We start from the raw sequence: 18918 nt of genomic DNA on the forward strand, positions 1-18918 counted from the left end.
AATGATTTGTACAGTGCGATTTGTCAGTTCAATAATTATTTGTATTATATAAAATATATCAAAATAAAACTTTCTGTTCTTCAAAATTTATACTTTATTTATATGGGAAAAGGTACATGCTTTTTGAAATATAATGCACAAATCTCTTTCATCTTACAAAAAAATAATACTCTCTCAAAATAAATGAAACGCATATTAAAATACTTTACATTGGACATTAATTCTTATCTAACAAGGGAAAAGACGGATTGACAGGATAACCTGACCTGGTTATGGCCATGATAACCGATAACAGATAACTCTGTATAAATTATTTGCCCGTTTTGTTTGTTTAAAGCTTTTTTTAAGTCATACACTGCAAGTTCATTATCCAAGCAAAAGTCATTGTGACATCGAAATGTGATCTGGTACATTTAATCAAATACATGATTTATAATGGGTGTGGCAACAAAAAATCCCTTTAAAAGGGTCTCTTGCATGCCCTACCAGTCACACCACAGCAGCCATGAGAGGACTCATTTTAGCCCTCGCAGTAGCCCTTGTGGGTGAGTACTTTACTCGTTGTCATTATGGGGACATTTGCAACCAAAAGATTCTATATTGAATTATTTCTTTCAGCGACTATATATATATATATATATTTATATGCATTTCAATATTTTACATAACATTCCTAATGTTTGTGTCCTCTTAAAGTTTTTTTTATCCAAATTTCATCAAAAAGCACATTTTTATACAAAGATATTGCATTTTTTTCTGTCAGTATTTATCAATTCAGACTTTGTAATCTTTTTTTACCTTTCAGCAAGTCAACAGATAAGTGAGTATGACCTGACAATCTCTTAGTATTTCATTGAATAATTATGATTTTTAACATTGACTATTTGAAATATCTAAACGATTGCATGTCTGCCATGAAAATTGAATTGTTCTTTTACCAGCACCAGATTTTAGTACAAGTAAGACCTACGTGTACAAGTATGAAGCACTGCTCCTCGGCGGACTCCCTAATGAGGGCTTGGCCAGAGCCGGAATGAAGATTGTCAGCAAGGTTCTCATCAGCGGAATTGCCCAGAACACCTACCTGCTTCAAGTAAGCCGTCATCAGAGCGTCGGAAGTGTCCTTAGCACCTTCTGCGGAATAACATCTAGGACTAAAATACATAATGTTGAATAAACTCCTTCATTGACTTTCTGTTCATTTTCTAATATTCCAGATCGGTTTATCCATTAAACCTGTTTCTGTGCACTTCTAGCTCTCGAACCCTGAGATCTTGGAATACAGCGGCAACTGGCCGAAAGATCAGTTCACCCCGGCCCAGAAGCTCACCGAGGCCCTGTCTGCCCAGCTGCGCACCCCCATTAAGTTCGAGTATACCAATGGTGTGGTGGGTAAGGTGTTTGCCCCTGCGGGAGTGTCTGCTACTGTTCTCAACATCCACAGAGGAATCCTCAACATCATCCAGCTCAACATCAAGAAAACACAGAAAGTCTATGAATTACAGGAGGTGAGGCATTCCACTCATTCCACTCATTTAACTACTTGACATTACCCAGTGTTCTATCTTGCCACAGATAATAATAATAATAATAATAATAATAATAATAATAATGATAATCTTCATTTATATAGCACTTTTCATACTTGAATTGCAGCTCAAACTGCTTCACATAAGGGATTAATATAGGGGACAAAGACAAAGAAAATGTATAAAATATACAAGGTATAACTCAAAGAAAGTGTAGGAAGAAGGAATGGGAATTTTAAACAGACTGAATTAAGTAAATAAGAATACAATGCTTTAAGTAAGAATAAAGCAGAATAAAATTGCCATGTCTTCTCTTCCCCAGGCTGGAACTCAGGGAGTATGTAAGACTGACTATGTGATAGATGAGGATACAAAGGGTGAGCACATTTACGTGATTAAGTCCAAGGATCTGGATAACTGCCACGAGCGGATCGTTACCGATGTGGGAATGGAATACATAGAATCATGTGACCGATGCCAGCAGGTAAAGAGGACTTCAACTTTTTCTCCTGGTCAGTTCTCCTTGGTCATGGTAAAGGTCTCAAGAAGCTGTTTCTCCTGATCAGAGAGTAAAGAACCTGAGAGGAGCTGCATCATACAACTATGTGATGAAACCAAGTGGTGCTGGGAGTCTGATCACTGAGGCGACTGTTCAGGAGGTACACCAGTTCACACCATTCCACGAAATGACTGGAGCTGGCCAGATGGAAGCAAGGTAGTGCGCGTCTGTATATCAAAACTAAAAGGTTGTACCCAAATAGAATTCACATTTCCTATACCAATTAATCCTTTTTGTTTCCTAGACAAGTCCTGCGGTTTTCTGAGATGCAGAATGTCCCAGTACAGCCCATACAAGCAGACTATATCGCCCGTGGATCCCTGCAATATGAATTTGATACTGAACTTGACCAGACCCCTATTCAACTCATTAAAGTCAATAATGCACAGACCCAGGTACTACTTCTTACTATCTATCTTTTATGCTCACTTATCCAGTAGAGGGTACCAGTCATGGGACACCCTGGGTAGGCTGCCAGTTTATCACAGTATATGCATACATTCACAAACTATAAGTAATTTAGAGATGCTCGCCTTGTTTGTGGGAGTGCAGAAGTCAGAGATTACAGTTTCCCTATACTCTTGTTTCACTACCATTGATGTTATAATTTTGGTTGTTTTATACAAAAAGAGCTTGGTAGATGCCATCTTCCCATAGTCATACTCTTCTTCTCTATGTTCACAGATTGTGGAAACCTTGACTCATCTGGCCACAAACAATGTGGCCCAGGTTCATGAAGATGCTCCATTAAAGTTTATTCAGCTGGTCCAGCTAATGCGTGATGCAGAAATGGAGACTGTTGAGACCATCTGGACTCAGTTCAAGGCTAAACCAACTTACAGGTACATATCTATATTTAAAATTTTATTTTTAATGTTATAGTGAAGCTGACATGTTGCAGAAAGGCATGGTTACAATTCTGCACACTGAGGCTGTGGCTTCACAAGGAAAAATTGTTCTGCTTTAGACGTTGGATCGTGGATGCTGTTCCTGCAATTGGAGATGCAAGCGCTATGAAGTTCATCAAGGAAAAGTTCCTGGCTGGTGATCTAACAACACCTGAATTCATCCAGGCTCTGTTGAGTACTGTGCACCTGGTGGACGCTGATCAGGAGACCATGAACATAGCAAAGGTATGTAGCACGTAGTATTCCTCATTGCATTCAACAATATAATTTCATTCTCGTTGGGTAAATAGTAAAGTGTTACATCTCTCCCATCTCCAGGCTCTGGCATTTCATCCCAGAGTTCAGCAGCACAACATTGTCAGAGACACAGCCATGCTTGTGTACGGTTCCATGGCATTTAAGTTTTGTGCTGAAACCCCGAACTGTCCTGCAGATATTATAAAGGTAAATGCAAAGAGTTTTTTTTCATTTGTTTCATATTTTTGATTTTAACTATAAATTTCCTATATCGTTCATTTGATAATTTTTTTTTACCATACTATACCTTTTTTCCCCTCTACAGCCAGTCCATGACTTTGCTGCAGATGCCATTGCTAAGGGAGATGTTGCAGATATTGCCCTAGCCGTTAAAGTCATCGGCAATGCTGGTCACCCTGCCAGCATGAAGCCAATCCTGAAGGTGCTGCCTGGGTTTGGTTCTGCAGCCGCTTCGCTCACAGTCAAAGCCCAGGTTGATGCTGTCATGGCCCTGAGGAACATTGCCAAAAGGGAACGCAGAGCGGTGTGTTTACCATTAAGCCCAAATTTATTAAGAGTAGCAGTGATTATCCAGTGATTTACTATATGACCTTCCACTGACATCTGTGCCTGTTGCTTTGGTTCAGGTTCAGGAAATTGCCCTTCAGTTGTTTATGGACAGAGACAATCACCCAGAAGTACGGATGGTTGCCTGTGTTGTGCTCTTTGAGACCAAACCCACCATGGGTGTGGTAGCTATAGTTACTCAAACTCTGCAGAAGGAGACCAGCTTGCAAGTGGCTAGCTTCACCTACTCTCATATGAAGGCCCTGACCAGGAGTACAGCCCCCGATCTTGCTCCAGTGTAAGACAGTAATCTCCTTGTAGCACATTATTCTCTCTTGGTTGCTGATTTTCCATTTTGAGTCAAATTATCTTCTTTCTATTTAGTGCTGCTGCATGCAATGTTGCTGTGAAGATCCTCAGCCCCAAACTGGACAGACTAAGCTATCGTTTCAGTAAAGCCATCCGTGTGGACTACTTCAAAAGTAAGAGCATTTTTGTATTTCTGTTGTTTTGTCCTCGTGTTAGATGTCTGGACCAACTATAGTCAGACAACCCCCACCTAACTTACTGTATATTTTGTTTACTTTAATAATTTTGCTCATTTGTTTTGATAGATGACCTGATGGCTGGTGCTGCTGCTAGCGCTTTCATCATCAATGATGCTGCCACCATTTTGCCCAGAGCACTTGTGACCAAAGTCCGTGCCTACATGGTTGGGGCGGCTGCTGATGTTGTGGAGGTGCGAAGTGGTCTTCATAAGATAAGAGTATAATTCTTATGATAAGTGAGGATTCCTATCAGGTTGATTAAGCCACTCTTTCTCGCAGCTTGGGGTAAGAACAGAAGGACTTCAGGAGGCCCTTTTGAAAGCACCAGCTGCTCCTGCCAATGCTGACAGAATCACAAGGATAAAGCGTATTCTCAATACTGTGAGTCACCGCATTTGGGTGCATAATTTTATTGTGAGCAAACTAATAGAAATATATCTGGATATTTTGGCTCTTGTGTTTATATGATATAAGCCCTTCATTTTCATTCTGTTTCCCATAAAGCTATCAAACTGGAAGGCATTACCCACAGACCAACCGTTGGCTTCCATGTACCTGAAACTCTTCGGTCAAGAGATTGCCTTTGCCAACATTGATAGGGACCTCATTGAACAAGCAGTACAGGTACTCCTAAATGTGTAATTTTGTTGTTTATTTGAAATGGATTTTTAAAGAAAATCAGTCGATGTCGTTAGCATTGTATTGATGTTCAGTCTTACTCATTCTCTTGTTCTTTTGAAGCTGGCCACAGGACCTGCAGCACAGCACGCAATTGTGAGGAATGTGCTCAGTGCACTGCAGTCTAACCTTGCGATCCAGTGGGCAAAATCCCTGCTGGCCACTGAGGTGCGTCGCATCTTACCCACTTGTGTGGGTGTCCCCATGGAGCTGAGTCTGTACACTGCTGCAGTGGCTGTTGCCAAAATTAATGGTCAGTACTCCGCACTCAGAAACAGAGAATTCATATAGTACCTGTCTTCGCCAATAAAGTATTATGTATTGTGCAGTTTTATTTTTTAATTCACACATGCCTGTACCCACAGCTCAGGCCACCCTGACTCCTCCACCTGCTGAGAACTTCCATATTGCTCAACTCAGGAACACTGACATTCAACTGCAAGCCCATATTGAACCAAGGTAAATCTACAGATGAGCTTTTAAAAATGTCATATGTTGAAACATAGAGCTACTAAATCCAGTATTTACTTTTTTTTTTTGCAGTGTTGCAATGCACACATTTGCAGTGATGGGAGTAAACACAGCTTTCATTCAGGCTGCAGTTGTGCTGAAAGCCAAGGTGCACCACAATCTTCCGATGAAAGTCAACGCAAGAATTAATGTTGCTGAAGGACACTTCAAGATTGAGACTCAACCTATTCAAGATCTGGATAATGTTTTGGATTTGGAGTGAGCAGATTTTTTTTAGTTACACAACACTCAGTTTTACACAGTATTTGCAATATTCTCAAGTTTGAAAAAGTAGGAAAAGTATAAAAGCAGGAAACTATTGTTTTGATACACTGAAAGCATACTAACGGTTCGCAGTAAGAGTGACTCCTTCAATGAATCATTTTCATCAACAGTGCTGAAGCCTTTGCTGTGGCAAGAAACGTGGAAAATCTTTCAGCTGCTAGGAAAACTCCAATCGTACCTGAAGCTTTAGCAGCCCGGATATCCAAGGAGAAATTTACATCTGCAGAATCTTCTGACAGTGACTTGGTAAACCACCAATCTGCTTTGTTTTTGCTAATTTTGTACAGTGCATTTATGATATGGTATAATGCATTTCTGACTCCTCATGCCTGTCTCAATCTTTCTTTTATTTGTAGTCAAGCTCATCGGAAATTATGTCTTCTGGTGCGATCGATACAAACCAGCCAATGGAAACTCGCGTTTCAGCCAGAATTGACCGGAAACTGTGTATCACGATGCAAAGACTTGGTGTAAAGGCTTGTGTTAAGATAGCTTCCCAGAATGCTGGCTTCATGAGAAATTCCCCTCTTTATAAGCTTATTGGAGATCATAACATAACCATTGCTATGAAACCTGGTACGTTATCTGAACGAGAAACAAGCAAACATGATCTGTTAAGTCAAACTCATAATTCTCTAGTGCTCCTTAGCCAAACATAAACCAATCTGAGAATTTTTTTTAATTTCTTATAGTTTCGGATGAAGGCATCGAGAAAATACAGGTTGAGATACAGGTTGGACCAAAGGCTGCATCGAAGCTCATAAAAACAGTCACCCTGCCGGAAGAAAAGGAAAGGCCTGTGGTATCAAAACTGAAGAAAATCCTGCAGACTGACATGGTGCATCATTTTATTTACGATGGTTCCCCAACCTTCACATAAAATAATATTTCAAACAATATCAATGAACTGGGAAGCATAAGTCTATGAACTGACCTGTACCTACACCCTCCTCTTCCTGTAGAGACAGCGACTGAAGAATTCCACCAGTTCCAGCTCGAGCAGTTCCTCCAGTTCCTCTTCCAGCTCTTCTTCAAGTTCTTCATCCAGCTCTTCTTCCAGCTCCTCTTCCAGCTCTTCTTCCAGCTCCTCTTCCAGCTCATCTTCCAGCTCCTCTTCCAGCTCCTCTTCCAGCTCCTCTTCTTCTCCCTCAAATCGGCGAAGAAAGGACGAGGACAAAGGCGCTAAAAACAAGGATAACAAGAGGCGCAGTAGCAGCAGCAGCAGTAGCAGCAGAAGCAGTAAATCCTCCAGCAACTCTGACAGCAGCAGCTCTTCCAGTTCAAGTAGCTCTGAGGTGAGGCCCTCTCACTCTCCCACCAGCTCTTTTGGGAGGTTTTCATCACATTATAGTTTAAGCCATAAAATTTCAATCTAGACATATTTGTGAATGTACGTTTTTATTTTCCTGTACAGGAAGAAGTTTATAAGTACAAATTCATCAAATACAACCAAAAGGAGGTAATAGGATTTGGCTATATTTATGTTAAGGTATATAAGTTTCAAAACTATGCAGGCTTTAAACAAAATTTCTTACACTTCCTTACAGCAAACCAAATCCAAAGCTGATGACCGAAGACGGTCCTCCTCAAGTTCTGAAAGCAGCAGCAGTAGCAGCAGCAGCAGCAGCAGCAGCAGCAGCAGCAGCGACTCCAGCTTCGAAAATATTTACCGGAAGGTAAAAACAATGATGCGCGTGACTGTAAGCCACGTTATACTGTCATAACCGAATTAAGCATTTTCTGAGCTTTCTACCTCTGTCTCTTTGTGGTACAGTCAAGATTGCTTGGAGATTCCATCCCTCCAGAATTCGCCATCATCATCCGTGCGGTGAGGCCTGACGGTAAAATGCAGGGATACCAGGCTGCCGCTTACCTGGACAGGGACACAAGCAGGCTGCAGGTCATCATGGCCGCTCTAGCCGAGAATGACAACTGGAAGATGTGTGCTGATGGTATCCTGCTAAGCATGCACAAAGTCCAGGTGAGATTCAGCACTTCAATTTGCGAGTGTGTCACAAAACGCTCTACCGGAGCAACAGAGTAACTCTACCATTTAGAAGCAGCAATTTAAGGGGCTAAAGAATAAGGGGTAAATACCAAAAAGATCGCTGAATATAAATAAAGGTTTTGTGTTGTCTTTTGCTTCTCTTCTTTTCAAAAGCCAATTTCAAGCTCAGTGTGAATTAACATTACATCCTTTCTTTCAAAATAGGCAAAGGTTGGCTGGGGAGAACATTGCCAGCAATATGGAGTAGATATCGCAGCAGAAACTGGTCTTATGGGTACAAACCCTGCTGCCCGCTTGAAGCTGAAATGGGACAAGATTCCTCGTGCATTGAAGAAGTCTGCAGATATGTAAGTCTCCCCTCCCATCATTAACAATGACCCTTTTAAAATTCCATTATCTGAAATACCGGTTGGAATCTGTCTTTTTGTTGTCTTTTTTCCACAAAGGATCGCTGAGTACATCCCAGGTGCTGCTTTCATGTCTGGACTAAGAGGTGGAAGGGACGAAAACACAAAGAGGCAGATTAAACTGATTGTAACTGTTGCTGCACCCCGGCTACTGAATGTTATCATTAAAACCCCAAGGGTGAATAAATAACACGTCGCCTTCTCTGAATGAATGAATGAAGTGCCCCATAATGAGATAACTCCATTGATAATTATATTCACTGTTTCTGCATACAATGTTTTATATGACTCCCTATAAGTTGGCTGCAGACATTCCCATTGACTTGCTCCATGTGTTTTCTTAGATGACTTTCTACAAGCTGGCTGTATATAATCCCTTTGCCCTGCCTATTGGAGATGCAGCTTCTCAAATACGGCAGGACCAGAGCTTGTCTGACAGAATCCTCTACATGTTTAATGAAGCCAATGCAGGTAAGAAGAACAAGAAAGTTTCTACAGCATTCACCATGTAACAAGCATGATAAATCTTGGGAGTTGGCTACCTAAAACCTAGTACCATTATCTTCCTTCCTGTCAGTGTAGTCTGTACTACTAATTTAAATAAAACAAACCACAGGAATGAAATATTTACTGAATTCTTGTCATTTAAAATAGGTTCCTTGTATCCCACATTGTAATGGTATAAGTGAGTTGCAAATAAATACAATATAAGGTGAAATGTGGACGACACCGTGCTCTAAATTCCAAACATCATTTAAAAATGTTCTTCCTTCATCCATCCAGCCCGCTGCAGTATGGAAAACGACATGCTGACAACTTTCAACAGAAGAAAAATCAGAAGCGTAATGCCTGAATCATGCTACCAAGTTCTGGCTCAGGACTGCACCCCTGAGCTCAAGTTTATGGTTTTGTTAAAAAACAGCAGCTCATCTGATGCACATGCCATTGTCAAGATTTCTAATGTGTGAGTACACGCTACACTAACTTCTCTTTAATTTTTCAGGTTTCCTAAAATTTTGCTCACTGCTACTTTTTACTCTTGCTTTCCCTTCAGAGATATTGACCTGATCATTGAAGAGGACAAAATTCGGGTGAATGTCAATGGAATGCGTATCCCCAGTAGCAGCCTCCCATATGAACATCCTTCAGGTGCCTCCTCAGCTCCAAGTCGGGTTAAAAACAATATCCCAAATATGCCTGCCACACATTTAGCACACATTTCTTTATATTTATACATCTGTGAGGTCAAGTGCACCTATTTCTTCTCACCTTGTTTCATCATATTTTAAGGGTCAGTCCGAATCGTACGCAAAGCCGATGGTGTGTCACTATCTGCTCCTGGCCATGGTCTCCATGAAGTCTACTTTGACGAGAACACATGGGAGGTGAGAAGCTGCTTTTAAATGAATGTGTTTTTAAGATTTATTTCCCCCATTGCACACGATTAACTCTTTGCTGAATTTTGTTCAGATTGTGGTAGATGATTGGATGAAGGGCAAGACCTGTGGAATCTGTGGAAAGGCCGACGGGGAAATAAGAGAGGAATTCCGCACCCCCAATGGACGCCTGGCCAGTAGCGCCATCAGCTTTTCCCACTCCTGGGTTCTTCCTGGAAAAAGCTGCCGGGATGCTGACCGTAAGTGTTTTTGTTTGAACTGTTTTACAAAAGCTATACCCAAAGGGCTTTTTCTAATCCTGAGAAATTCTTCTCCGATGCAGAGTGCTTCATGAAGACAGAGTCCGTTCAGCTGGAGAAGCAAATTAATCTGGGCGGCCAGAATTCTAAATGCTACTCCGTTGAGCCTGTGCTGCGGTGTTTCCCTGGCTGCAACCCACTGAAAACAACCCCTGTGACTGTTGGCTTCCACTGCCTCCCCATCGGTATGTTGTTCACCAATTCCATAGGCAACAGAAAGGCCCATTTTCTGAGCAGCAATAGAATACCGTTGTGCACTTTCATAGTTACTGGAAGACATTTAAGCTTTTGCATTTGCAATGTCTGACATACTGTTTTATTTTCCCTTTTGCAGATTCTAATGTGAACCATCTTAGCAGTTTTTGGGAGAAGAGTGTGGACCTCAAAGAGATCACTGATGCTCACGTTGCCTGCCACTGTACCCACCAATGTGCTTAATGACTGTGAATGTCTGCAGTTCTTTAAGTGAAGCTGCATATCTAAATAATGTATAATCTGTATTTAATTTTGCAGTTAATTAGTTTTAAATAGGATTTGAAGGAATCTTTGTTGCAGAATTTTATCATTGCCAAATTGCTAATCATTTATTGATTATGTAAGTTTTACAATGTGACCCAGAGGACATGCTCTTTTGTAATTCAGCCCCAAACTAAAATGTGTACTTTTATTTCAAATCACATTTAGAATCCATAATTTCCAAAAATTTCCATTATTTGACCATGTAACAATCTACATTAAGAATTGTTGACAATTCAAGAGATAGGGCTGAAGAACTTTCGTAAGATCTTAATATCTGAATATCACAAATGGCTGTCATAGGTATAAATGAATAAGCAAATAGGCAATAGAATGAATTTATGAATAAACAGATGAATGCATATATGTGTCTGTGTGATTGTATATACTATACACACATAATATACAAACCAATGGGGAGGTTGTTTGATACATTTGCTTGCTAATACAAACAGTCTACAAAGAAAGAATACATACAGCATGGAAAATCAGTCAAGAGGTTCACTTCTTGTTCAACTAAGCATTACAACAGCTAATATACTTGATGCACACTATTTTCAAAGTGCTGTGATCTTTTTTGTCATACTTGGTGAATCTTTCTCAGAAACAGCCACTTTCTTGGTATTTTCACATAATGCAGTGCCTGTTGTTCACAGAGAATTTTATCATGAACAAAAACATCCATTCTGTGACTAAAACACCCTGTTCATGAAACACCAGAGTAGGATAGCCAGTCTGATTAAACGGATGGCGAGGAAATTCAAAATTACATCTTGGTGCAACAGTGGTGTACAACAAGTAAATCAGCTTCTTTCAGCGCACACCTCATCTTCATGGAGCAGGAATTTGGACTTACAAACTCTTCCACATAAAGTGGCTACTCAATAACATATACACACACATGGGTTCTTTGGTTCTGCTATCAGTCAGGGTTAAACATAAAGTACTATAAAAATCACATAAACACAGAGGCTAATTGCTGACGGGTACAGGCATATCACAGGGCTGATTGTTACTCTCCTTCAAATGAGACTGTCCTTTCTTGGCTTCCAACCACCAAGTTTTCATTTCACCTTTACCCTGTAAAACAGAGGAAGCTGCTTGTGTCAGTCGTCCATCCTACAAACAGGTTTGATTTAAATGTAAGACCATGCTATGTGTCTCACAGGAAATACAGAAATCAAACATAAAAGGAATTGGGGAGGTTAAATCTCTTGCTCGTACTAATTCCTGGTCTATATTTATTCAAAGGTTCAGTTGCAGATCAAGTAAATGAAACTTAATTTACTGAAAGCAAAATTAGTTGCGTGTATCTATACAAAGTTTATTGGTCTCAGAGGATAAGATGGGGCTATGATGTAGATAGGATTTAATATTGAATGTTCCAAAAGAAACTTAGACTTTTGCAAATATGTTTAGCATTGGGCTGCTGGCAATAAATATTATTTATTATTTATTATTTATAATGATCAATAGTTGTGCTCTGTAAAATAAGTTAGCGTATGTATTACAGGAGCAGCATGGTGGTGCAGTTGCAGCATTGCCTCACACCTCTGGGACTCGGGTTCGAGCCTCCGCCTGGGTCACATGTGTGCGGAGTTTGCATGTTCTCCCCATGTCGTCGTGGGGTTTCCTCCAGGTACTCCGGTTTCCCCCCACAGTCCAAAAACATGCTGAGGCTAATTGGAGTTACTAAATTGCCCGTACAGTAGGTGTGCGTGTAAGAGTGAATGGTGTGCGAGTGTGCCCTGCGATGGGCTGGCCCCCCATCCTGGGTTGTTCCCTGCCTCGTGCCCATTGGTTCCGGGATACGCTCTGGACCCAGTAGGATAAGCGGTTTGGAAAATGGATGGATGGATGTATTACAGGATGCACATCGGCAATAAATATCTACCATTTGTCATCTCATAATTGCTTTATATGTATGACATAACTGCAAGTTGGCTGTTACCTTGACAATGAGTGAGCCCCGGCAGGTGAGAATGAACCCCCCCAATCTGTGGAGCATATCAGCAGTGCTGCCACTGCACTGGATCTTCAAAGCTGTTGATGCATATGAATGTATAGTAGATTATGAACCAGAAAAATCATTTTCATTTGGAAATAACAGAAATTAGAAGCTAGTTTTACAGCCATCAAAAGTAAAACAAGAAGCATTTTGAATGTGTAACATGGTATATATTCAATCTCACTATAGACTAAATCTATTTAAATTTACTTTTAAAAAGGCAAGATGAAGACTTCAATGTATGCCCATTAAATTCTTTACTAATTTTTTGTCTTAATCAGCTTTTCATTCCTTGAATGACAAATTAATGCATTATCGCCAAGTTGAATAAAAGTATTCAAGGTTTCAGAAGTAGCTCCCAGCAGAATTTTAAAATAATCAACATACCTAATATTCACCGAGCAACACTTTTTTCTACCTTCTGTACAATGAAATCAGGTCATTCAGAATGTATTTTGGCAGGTACCAGGATTTTTAAAGAATACCCACCCTGCATCCCTCCTCAATGATAACATGGATACATGCTAATGTTAGATGCCCTTCGCGCATCAGAGACTATCAACATAATCCTTAAGTCCTTGGCTCTCCCTACCTTCACTCGTTGATTCCATTCGCGAGGCCGTATTCACCGTATCGCCAAACAGACAATACCGCGGCATCTTCGTACCCACGACACCAGCAACCACAGGTCCTGTGCGAATAGGCAGAAATTAAAGTGAAAGTTTACTTTCCCTGAAATATAGTATTCTTTTATAAAAAACAATAAAGTATGGTTAGGTAGTGGAAAAATTATATTTTGAAATCTTGGCGATAAATTTGATCATGGATCCCACTCCCCTAATTTCCAAGATTTCAAAATATCAGCGTACTACTGCTTTGACAAGAACAGTTAATATACCGAATACCATGGTGCAATGTCTAGAAACTATGATGGTCTAAAAAAAATACATTCCATGAAGTCCATTATACTCAATGATTATATTGCTGACAGAAAATTATACCTGAGTGGATCCCAGCCCGTATCTTCAACTGCGTTGTGGGTTTGTGAGGTATTTGAAAAGTCTGGCACACACTGACCAGGTCAAGAGCCATGCTGGCAATCTCCCCAGCATGATTGATGCCATTTTCACTCGGAACACCTGAAACAACCATATCTGACAAAGAAAAGAAAATGTTTCTGGACAAATTTAAACATCTTCTGTCTTAAGAGCTGAATTATCCATATAACACCTAAATCAGTACAATACACAGCCTGCCCAGACCTATAACCTCCTCATGTCATCGAAATTGCAATAAGATGTTTAAAAAGGTCTTTTTTGGTATTTGTCTTCCAAAGTAAATACATAAAACATACTTCAATTCAGAATAAAGTTTATGGGGAACTGTAAATTATATGTTGGTGAGTGTGGAGTGTGCGGTAAGCCTTAATGTACTCCCAGTTGAAACTCAAAGGTTTACTTACATGCATCTCCTATAGTCTCTACTTTGTACACATCGTGATTGTCGATGATCTCATCAAAGATAGTGTAGAGCTTGTTCAGGAAGTCCACCACTTGGTGAGGTGTACTTGATCCGGAGAGCTGGGTAAAGCCTACAATATCACTGCCACATCAGAAACAAACGGTGGTCACTAACCTCTGTTTTTTTGTTGTTGTCGTTGTTTTTAACAGTAAAGAAAGCCAAGTAAACACTTGACTAAAAACAAAGTGGGACTTTTCTGAATTCCACAACACAGCACAAGGAATTAGTTGACACATCGCACATTTATACAATCGTTAAAACCTGCCTGAAATACACTGTAGCATTGCAGTAGCTTTGAGCTTCTGCTGTTCGGCCTTGGCGGAGATCATCAGCTACTGGCTTTGGTAGCATACCTAATAAAATGGATATTTCTTCTCATGTAAAAGCAAGTCTTATTTTTGTAGACGTATTGTGCAGAATTTGACAGTCATACTCACAACTCACATCTGAGTCATTTTATTTGTACACATTACAATGTATTTATATGGTCCTGCAGTTAAATGAAAAGTATGAATAGTATTCTAATTATAAAAATGAAATATATATATTTGCAGAACATAATGTCTTATGAAGTTCATAGTGACGCAGACTATTATGATTAGACTGCAAATAATAAATACTTGGTTACTCATATTGTTCATATTTCATCATATCCAGGTTGTACCCAAGCATTGTGGCCTATGATCCATGTTACCACCCCACCCCCCCACCCCCCCCCCCCCCAAAACCACTACCAACATAAGTGTTTGGAAGATGGCAGACAGCATGATACATTGCTGAAATTTAATCAATTCGCATTTATTATTAAATTAGTAACTAACCTAAGAAGAGTAAAAATGCAGCCAGCAGTAGATGAGTATCTTACTGTAAAGCAAACGATCTGTCTTCTGCTTCTCTTGAAGAAGATCCTGGGTTCTCTCTGCCACAACAGCTTCCAAATGTTTACTGTATTTTTCCATCTGGAATTGATGTGAAAAATATTTATATACGGCAGTTGGCAAAAATAATACTGGATTTTAAACTTCAAAGGTTGGTGATGTCACGAGTTATTCCAGCCCCCATATTTGGGTTTTGAATGTTTACTTAAAGGCTTTACTTGAGAACATCTCATTGAAGAATTTTCTAGTGTAAAACTACAACATTTAGTCTACATTCAGAAAATCTTTAATAGTTCCATGAAACTACAGGCATACCATAGACACGTTCTTACCCAATATTAAAACAGTAGTTTTTGTCCCGCCCAATATTTTCCAGGATTTTGCTTTTAAAAATATCAATACATTTATCAGGAGAATTTGGCTCTCCTCTAATCTACTGACTGAGAGGAAAAAACGTGTAGCTTGTATACACATGAATGAATGTATATTGTCAAAGCTGAAATGTACAGCCAGCCTATACATAGGTACCATATACAAGGTCATACAGGATAATGTGAGAGGACTGATTTGGCTCAGTCACTTAATGGATCTGTCCCTGCCCCCCCTCAATACTGAAAACACAGTGATGCCCTGGTGTGAGTTGTATGTGTGCTCATGCTGGTTGTTGAGAGTACTGTACCAGGTTCATCATCATGTCCACTGGGCTGACTTTGTGTGGATTCATCTTCTCCAACATCTTCTTCACCTGCCCGAATGTTGGCCTCATTGTCGCATTATGGGACCAGCATTTCTTTATCAGCTGGATAAAGTTTAACCGTAGTTTAGAGAGTATCACTTACCCCATGTGGTTTAAGATCACAGTGTAACAAAATTGATACTCCATTTTGTATAAACAGAAATAATTTCTTGTGAATTGATATGTATTTAGAGTATCAGCATATATTACAGTAAGATTCATTTTTAGCAGCAATTCAAAAGTTGTTTGTATCTTTAAACAGAAAAAAAATAGTTTTTGAACAAAATATAAATGTGCTAGAAAGATAATAAAAAACAGAATCAATGGATGGGGATTTCCATCTCAAATGAGATTAATGAAATTTGTATTTAATCTATTTATAGACCATATTAATTAATGAATTACGAGAAACGAAAGTAATCACAGTTGACAGACCTCACAGTAATCTGCCTCATTTGGACAGTCATTGTCTGATTTCCCAGCCTTCAGTTCAGGAAGAGGAGGACGCCACACGACATCCAGCTTAACAACCTCCATTTGACACTGCTGAAGAAAAATCATGAACAGCCCTGAGTGGCGACACCCAATCTGTGCATATAAAGGGGGCATCATCGAAGGAGTAAAGCAGAATACTCACAGAAATAAGGTCACAGCGAGTAGCAATCTCAACCAAGATAATAGAGTAACTAAAAGAGAAATAAAAAAGCAATCCAAAGAAATCCAAGCATAAATAAAAGGCATCATCCCACAAACAGGATTCTATTTGTAAATGAGATGTACAGTATAGTACTCATTTAAAAAGCTTAACAAAATCACACATTTGCTAAGCAGGCATTAAAACTACTAGAACCCAACATGACAGCAGGGTTATATTTAAAACTATGACACAAGGCCCAAAGAATCCAGTGCTCCAATCACCACTGTCCTAAGAACCAGTGTGTTGCCATTATCTTTACCTGTAGACGTCAGCAGCTGCAGTGAAAAAACCAGAGGTTCCAAGGAGGACCTCTGGAGCACAGTAGATACGGTAGAAATTACGAGACCGGTAACTATTACTCACTACCTCAGCGTCTGCTTTTCTATAAGCTGCGAGTCCATAGTCTAGAATGCAAAACAAAATATCTTCAGAAAATTTGTCGGCAGATCATTTATAACGTTTACAAAATCGAACTCTACAACACAAGTGTCTGAATACTTTTTGTAAGGTACTATATCTGTGTTATCTTACAGAATAAAAATATAAAATTTCACAATAAACACTATATATATATATATATATATATAAAAATCTCTTATTATATAAATTATATAATATTATATAAAACTCTTTAAAACTCATTGTTGCAGGTGCATGATGTCTCATTACTTAAACCAACATCTGTTCATTTTGTTTTTACGGTGATTTTATCACAATTATACCTGAAATCTTACAGACCCAACGATCATCAATTATGCAATTCCGAGAATGAAGCCGTCCATGAAACATCTTGTGCTGGTGGAGGTAAGACATCCCACGAGCTAAATCACTGGCAAACGACAGCCTGGGTGACAGAATCAGGGGTTTAGCCAGTCGTCTACTTCAATTTTCGCAAAGAATACAACAAAAATTATTTCACAGTGAGCCGTGGAACATAATAATATAAAACTATAAATATACTTACCGAAATCCCCAGTTAATCGGTATATCGTCATTTAAAAGAACATCAGCTAAGCTTCCTTTTGGGCAATACTCTGTAATAATGCTTATGTAAGGAACTTCAATAGATCCACCAATAAATTTGCACAGGTTAGGGTGGTCCAGTGTCCTGTCGGGTAATAATATTGTCCAATTAAAAACTTTGATTATTCACTTATGATTGGATGATATTGAAGTAGTCAGTCTATAATTCTTACCTTACTTCTTTCACCTCCTTTCTGATTGTTTTTGAAAGCGTGAAATGTTTCTTCTGTATAAGTTTTACTGCCACTGTTCGTCCATCACTGTAAAAAAAAAAAAACATGAATCCAGAGACATACTTACGAAATCCAGTCACTGTCTACATCATGTGCTGGAATCAATGATCCAGCCAAGCATAACCACTAATGTAGTCAGTGTTGCAGCCTTCTGTGAGATTTTCAGTGTTTTAGCAAGACCAACAAAGGAATCCATCCAAACATGGAAAAAATCTGAACATTCTTCATACCTCTGCATGTAATGACTACATGATTATATTAAGCTTTAAACTAAAAAAATCTTTAATTTAAATCAAAGCCACTAAACATAATGCCCGTAGAGATGATGACAACATGGCAGGTAATAAAAATCATACCAGGAATTACAAATAAATACTAGCACCCCACCAGGGTGTAGTCCTGCCTTGTGTTCTCGTGGCCTCCCTGTGACCCGGCTCCGCATAAACAGCTGGAAGATGGGTGGGTGGATGGACAGCAGATCTTTAAATCGGTTTTGAATGGAAATGAACATTCAAACATCGGATGTAAGGGTAGTGACCGAAACAGTGAGACTGCAGATACAAGTTTAGCGGTCTTTATAGGAAACTGTATGCGGGGAGTGATACAGGATGCAGGATGGGGTGGCAAACAAAACGGCAAATGGCAATTTTTTTGTTTTAAAGTGGGTGTCAATGATGGTGGTACCATATGCGCGCATGCATGGGTGTGTGTGAGTTCCCGTAACAGGTGTGTCCAATGCTATTGATGAGCTGTGGGATATGGTCCCCACAATGTAATGCAAACTTAACCCGCACACACAGACATTTCAGAATACCTTCCTCCAAATAATTTCTGATTATTTGCATCACAGTTAGAGGAACGGTGATAAATATTACAGTATGTGTAGTTTATTTTACATTTCAGGTGAATGAGGTCCACTTACTAAATTCCTGGCTGAATGGAGCCCTCCCTGTAGACAGTGTTGACCACAGTGCACAACGTCACATCAGTTATGGTGCTGACACTAGAGTTTCTTTTCCCCGGCTGTAGGCTGGCAGTACTGGAGAAACCCGCACAGTATGTTTTAACTGCAAAACAATTTCAATCATTACTGTCTGGAACTCGAGTCATTACTGCACTTATAGAATTTAAGTAACTACCTCTCACCGAACATGATATCTTTATAACTGATGATCCAGCTTTCATCCCAAAACATCTTCTGCTTCTGATACTGAAGCCACTAAAATGAGATAATATTTTGGCCAATGGCATATTACCACTAACGGACAGACTGTAAGATTTCTGTGGCTCTGTAAATTGAATTATACTTTGTTTTTGTCTTACCGCTACAATTAAGATGAAGCCAGTGCAGAACAGGGCCACTGGGAGGCCAGT

The 18918-nt window shown here is 39.6% G+C and overlaps 2 protein-coding genes across 2 annotated transcripts; one reads left to right on the top strand and one right to left on the bottom strand.

The window, feature by feature from the left end:
* Window positions 1-505: 505 nt before the first annotated feature.
* On the top strand, window positions 506-10644 carry LOC125708399 (vitellogenin-like). The gene is made up of 35 exons (XM_048975880.1): window positions 506-545; window positions 806-820; window positions 942-1093; window positions 1257-1508; window positions 1852-2013; window positions 2096-2244; window positions 2333-2483; window positions 2773-2930; window positions 3056-3221; window positions 3315-3440; window positions 3559-3777; window positions 3881-4098; window positions 4185-4282; window positions 4415-4539; window positions 4628-4729; window positions 4853-4972; window positions 5090-5279; window positions 5392-5485; window positions 5570-5755; window positions 5932-6067; window positions 6178-6397; window positions 6514-6659; window positions 6784-7116; window positions 7236-7280; window positions 7369-7497; window positions 7596-7802; window positions 8034-8176; window positions 8276-8414; window positions 8581-8707; window positions 9020-9200; window positions 9291-9385; window positions 9527-9621; window positions 9707-9872; window positions 9956-10117; window positions 10267-10644. The coding sequence occupies exons 1-35, from the start codon at window positions 506-508 to the stop codon at window positions 10368-10370; spliced, it is 5151 nt and encodes a 1716-aa protein (XP_048831837.1). The 3' UTR covers window positions 10371-10644.
* Window positions 10645-10772: 128 nt separating this feature from the next.
* LOC125708397 (atrial natriuretic peptide receptor 2-like) lies at window positions 10773-18912 on the bottom strand. Its single transcript, XM_048975878.1, has 16 exons — window positions 18868-18912; window positions 18691-18763; window positions 18467-18611; window positions 17485-17571; window positions 17253-17396; window positions 17011-17132; window positions 16548-16692; window positions 16229-16277; window positions 16027-16137; window positions 15535-15654; window positions 14843-14936; window positions 13919-14047; window positions 13458-13610; window positions 13049-13147; window positions 12400-12491; window positions 10773-11528 (listed from the first exon to the last, which is right to left on the bottom strand). The coding sequence occupies exons 2-16, from the start codon at window positions 18737-18739 to the stop codon at window positions 11421-11423; spliced, it is 1647 nt and encodes a 548-aa protein (XP_048831835.1). The 5' UTR covers window positions 18740-18763; window positions 18868-18912; the 3' UTR covers window positions 10773-11420.
* Window positions 18913-18918: the final 6 nt, after the last annotated feature.

The sequence above is a fragment of the Brienomyrus brachyistius genome, chromosome 15 (assembly GCF_023856365.1).
Source record: "Brienomyrus brachyistius isolate T26 chromosome 15, BBRACH_0.4, whole genome shotgun sequence".
Lineage (NCBI taxonomy): Eukaryota > Metazoa > Chordata > Actinopteri > Osteoglossiformes > Mormyridae > Brienomyrus > Brienomyrus brachyistius.

Excerpts from the sequence above, each read along its gene's own strand:
- LOC125708399 (XM_048975880.1), top strand. The coding sequence starts at position 506 with ATGAGAGGACTCATTTTAGCCCTCGCAGTAGCCCTTGTGG. Across the intron at positions 2,484-2,772 it reads TCAATAATGCACAGACCCAG|ATTGTGGAAACCTTGACTCA; the intron begins GTACTACTTCTT and ends CTATGTTCACAG. Across the intron at positions 3,441-3,558 it reads GTCCTGCAGATATTATAAAG|CCAGTCCATGACTTTGCTGC; the intron begins GTAAATGCAAAG and ends TCCCCTCTACAG.
- LOC125708397 (XM_048975878.1), bottom strand. The coding sequence starts at position 18,739 with ATGTTTTGGGATGAAAGCTGGATCATCAGTTATAAAGATATCATGTTC. Across the intron at positions 17,572-18,466 it reads TCCATTCAGCCAGGAATTTA|TGATGGACGAACAGTGGCAG; the intron begins GTAAGTGGACCT and ends TTTTTTTTACAG. Across the intron at positions 12,492-13,048 it reads AATGGAATCAACGAGTGAAG|CTTTGAAGATCCAGTGCAGT; the intron begins GTAGGGAGAGCC and ends ATGCATCAACAG.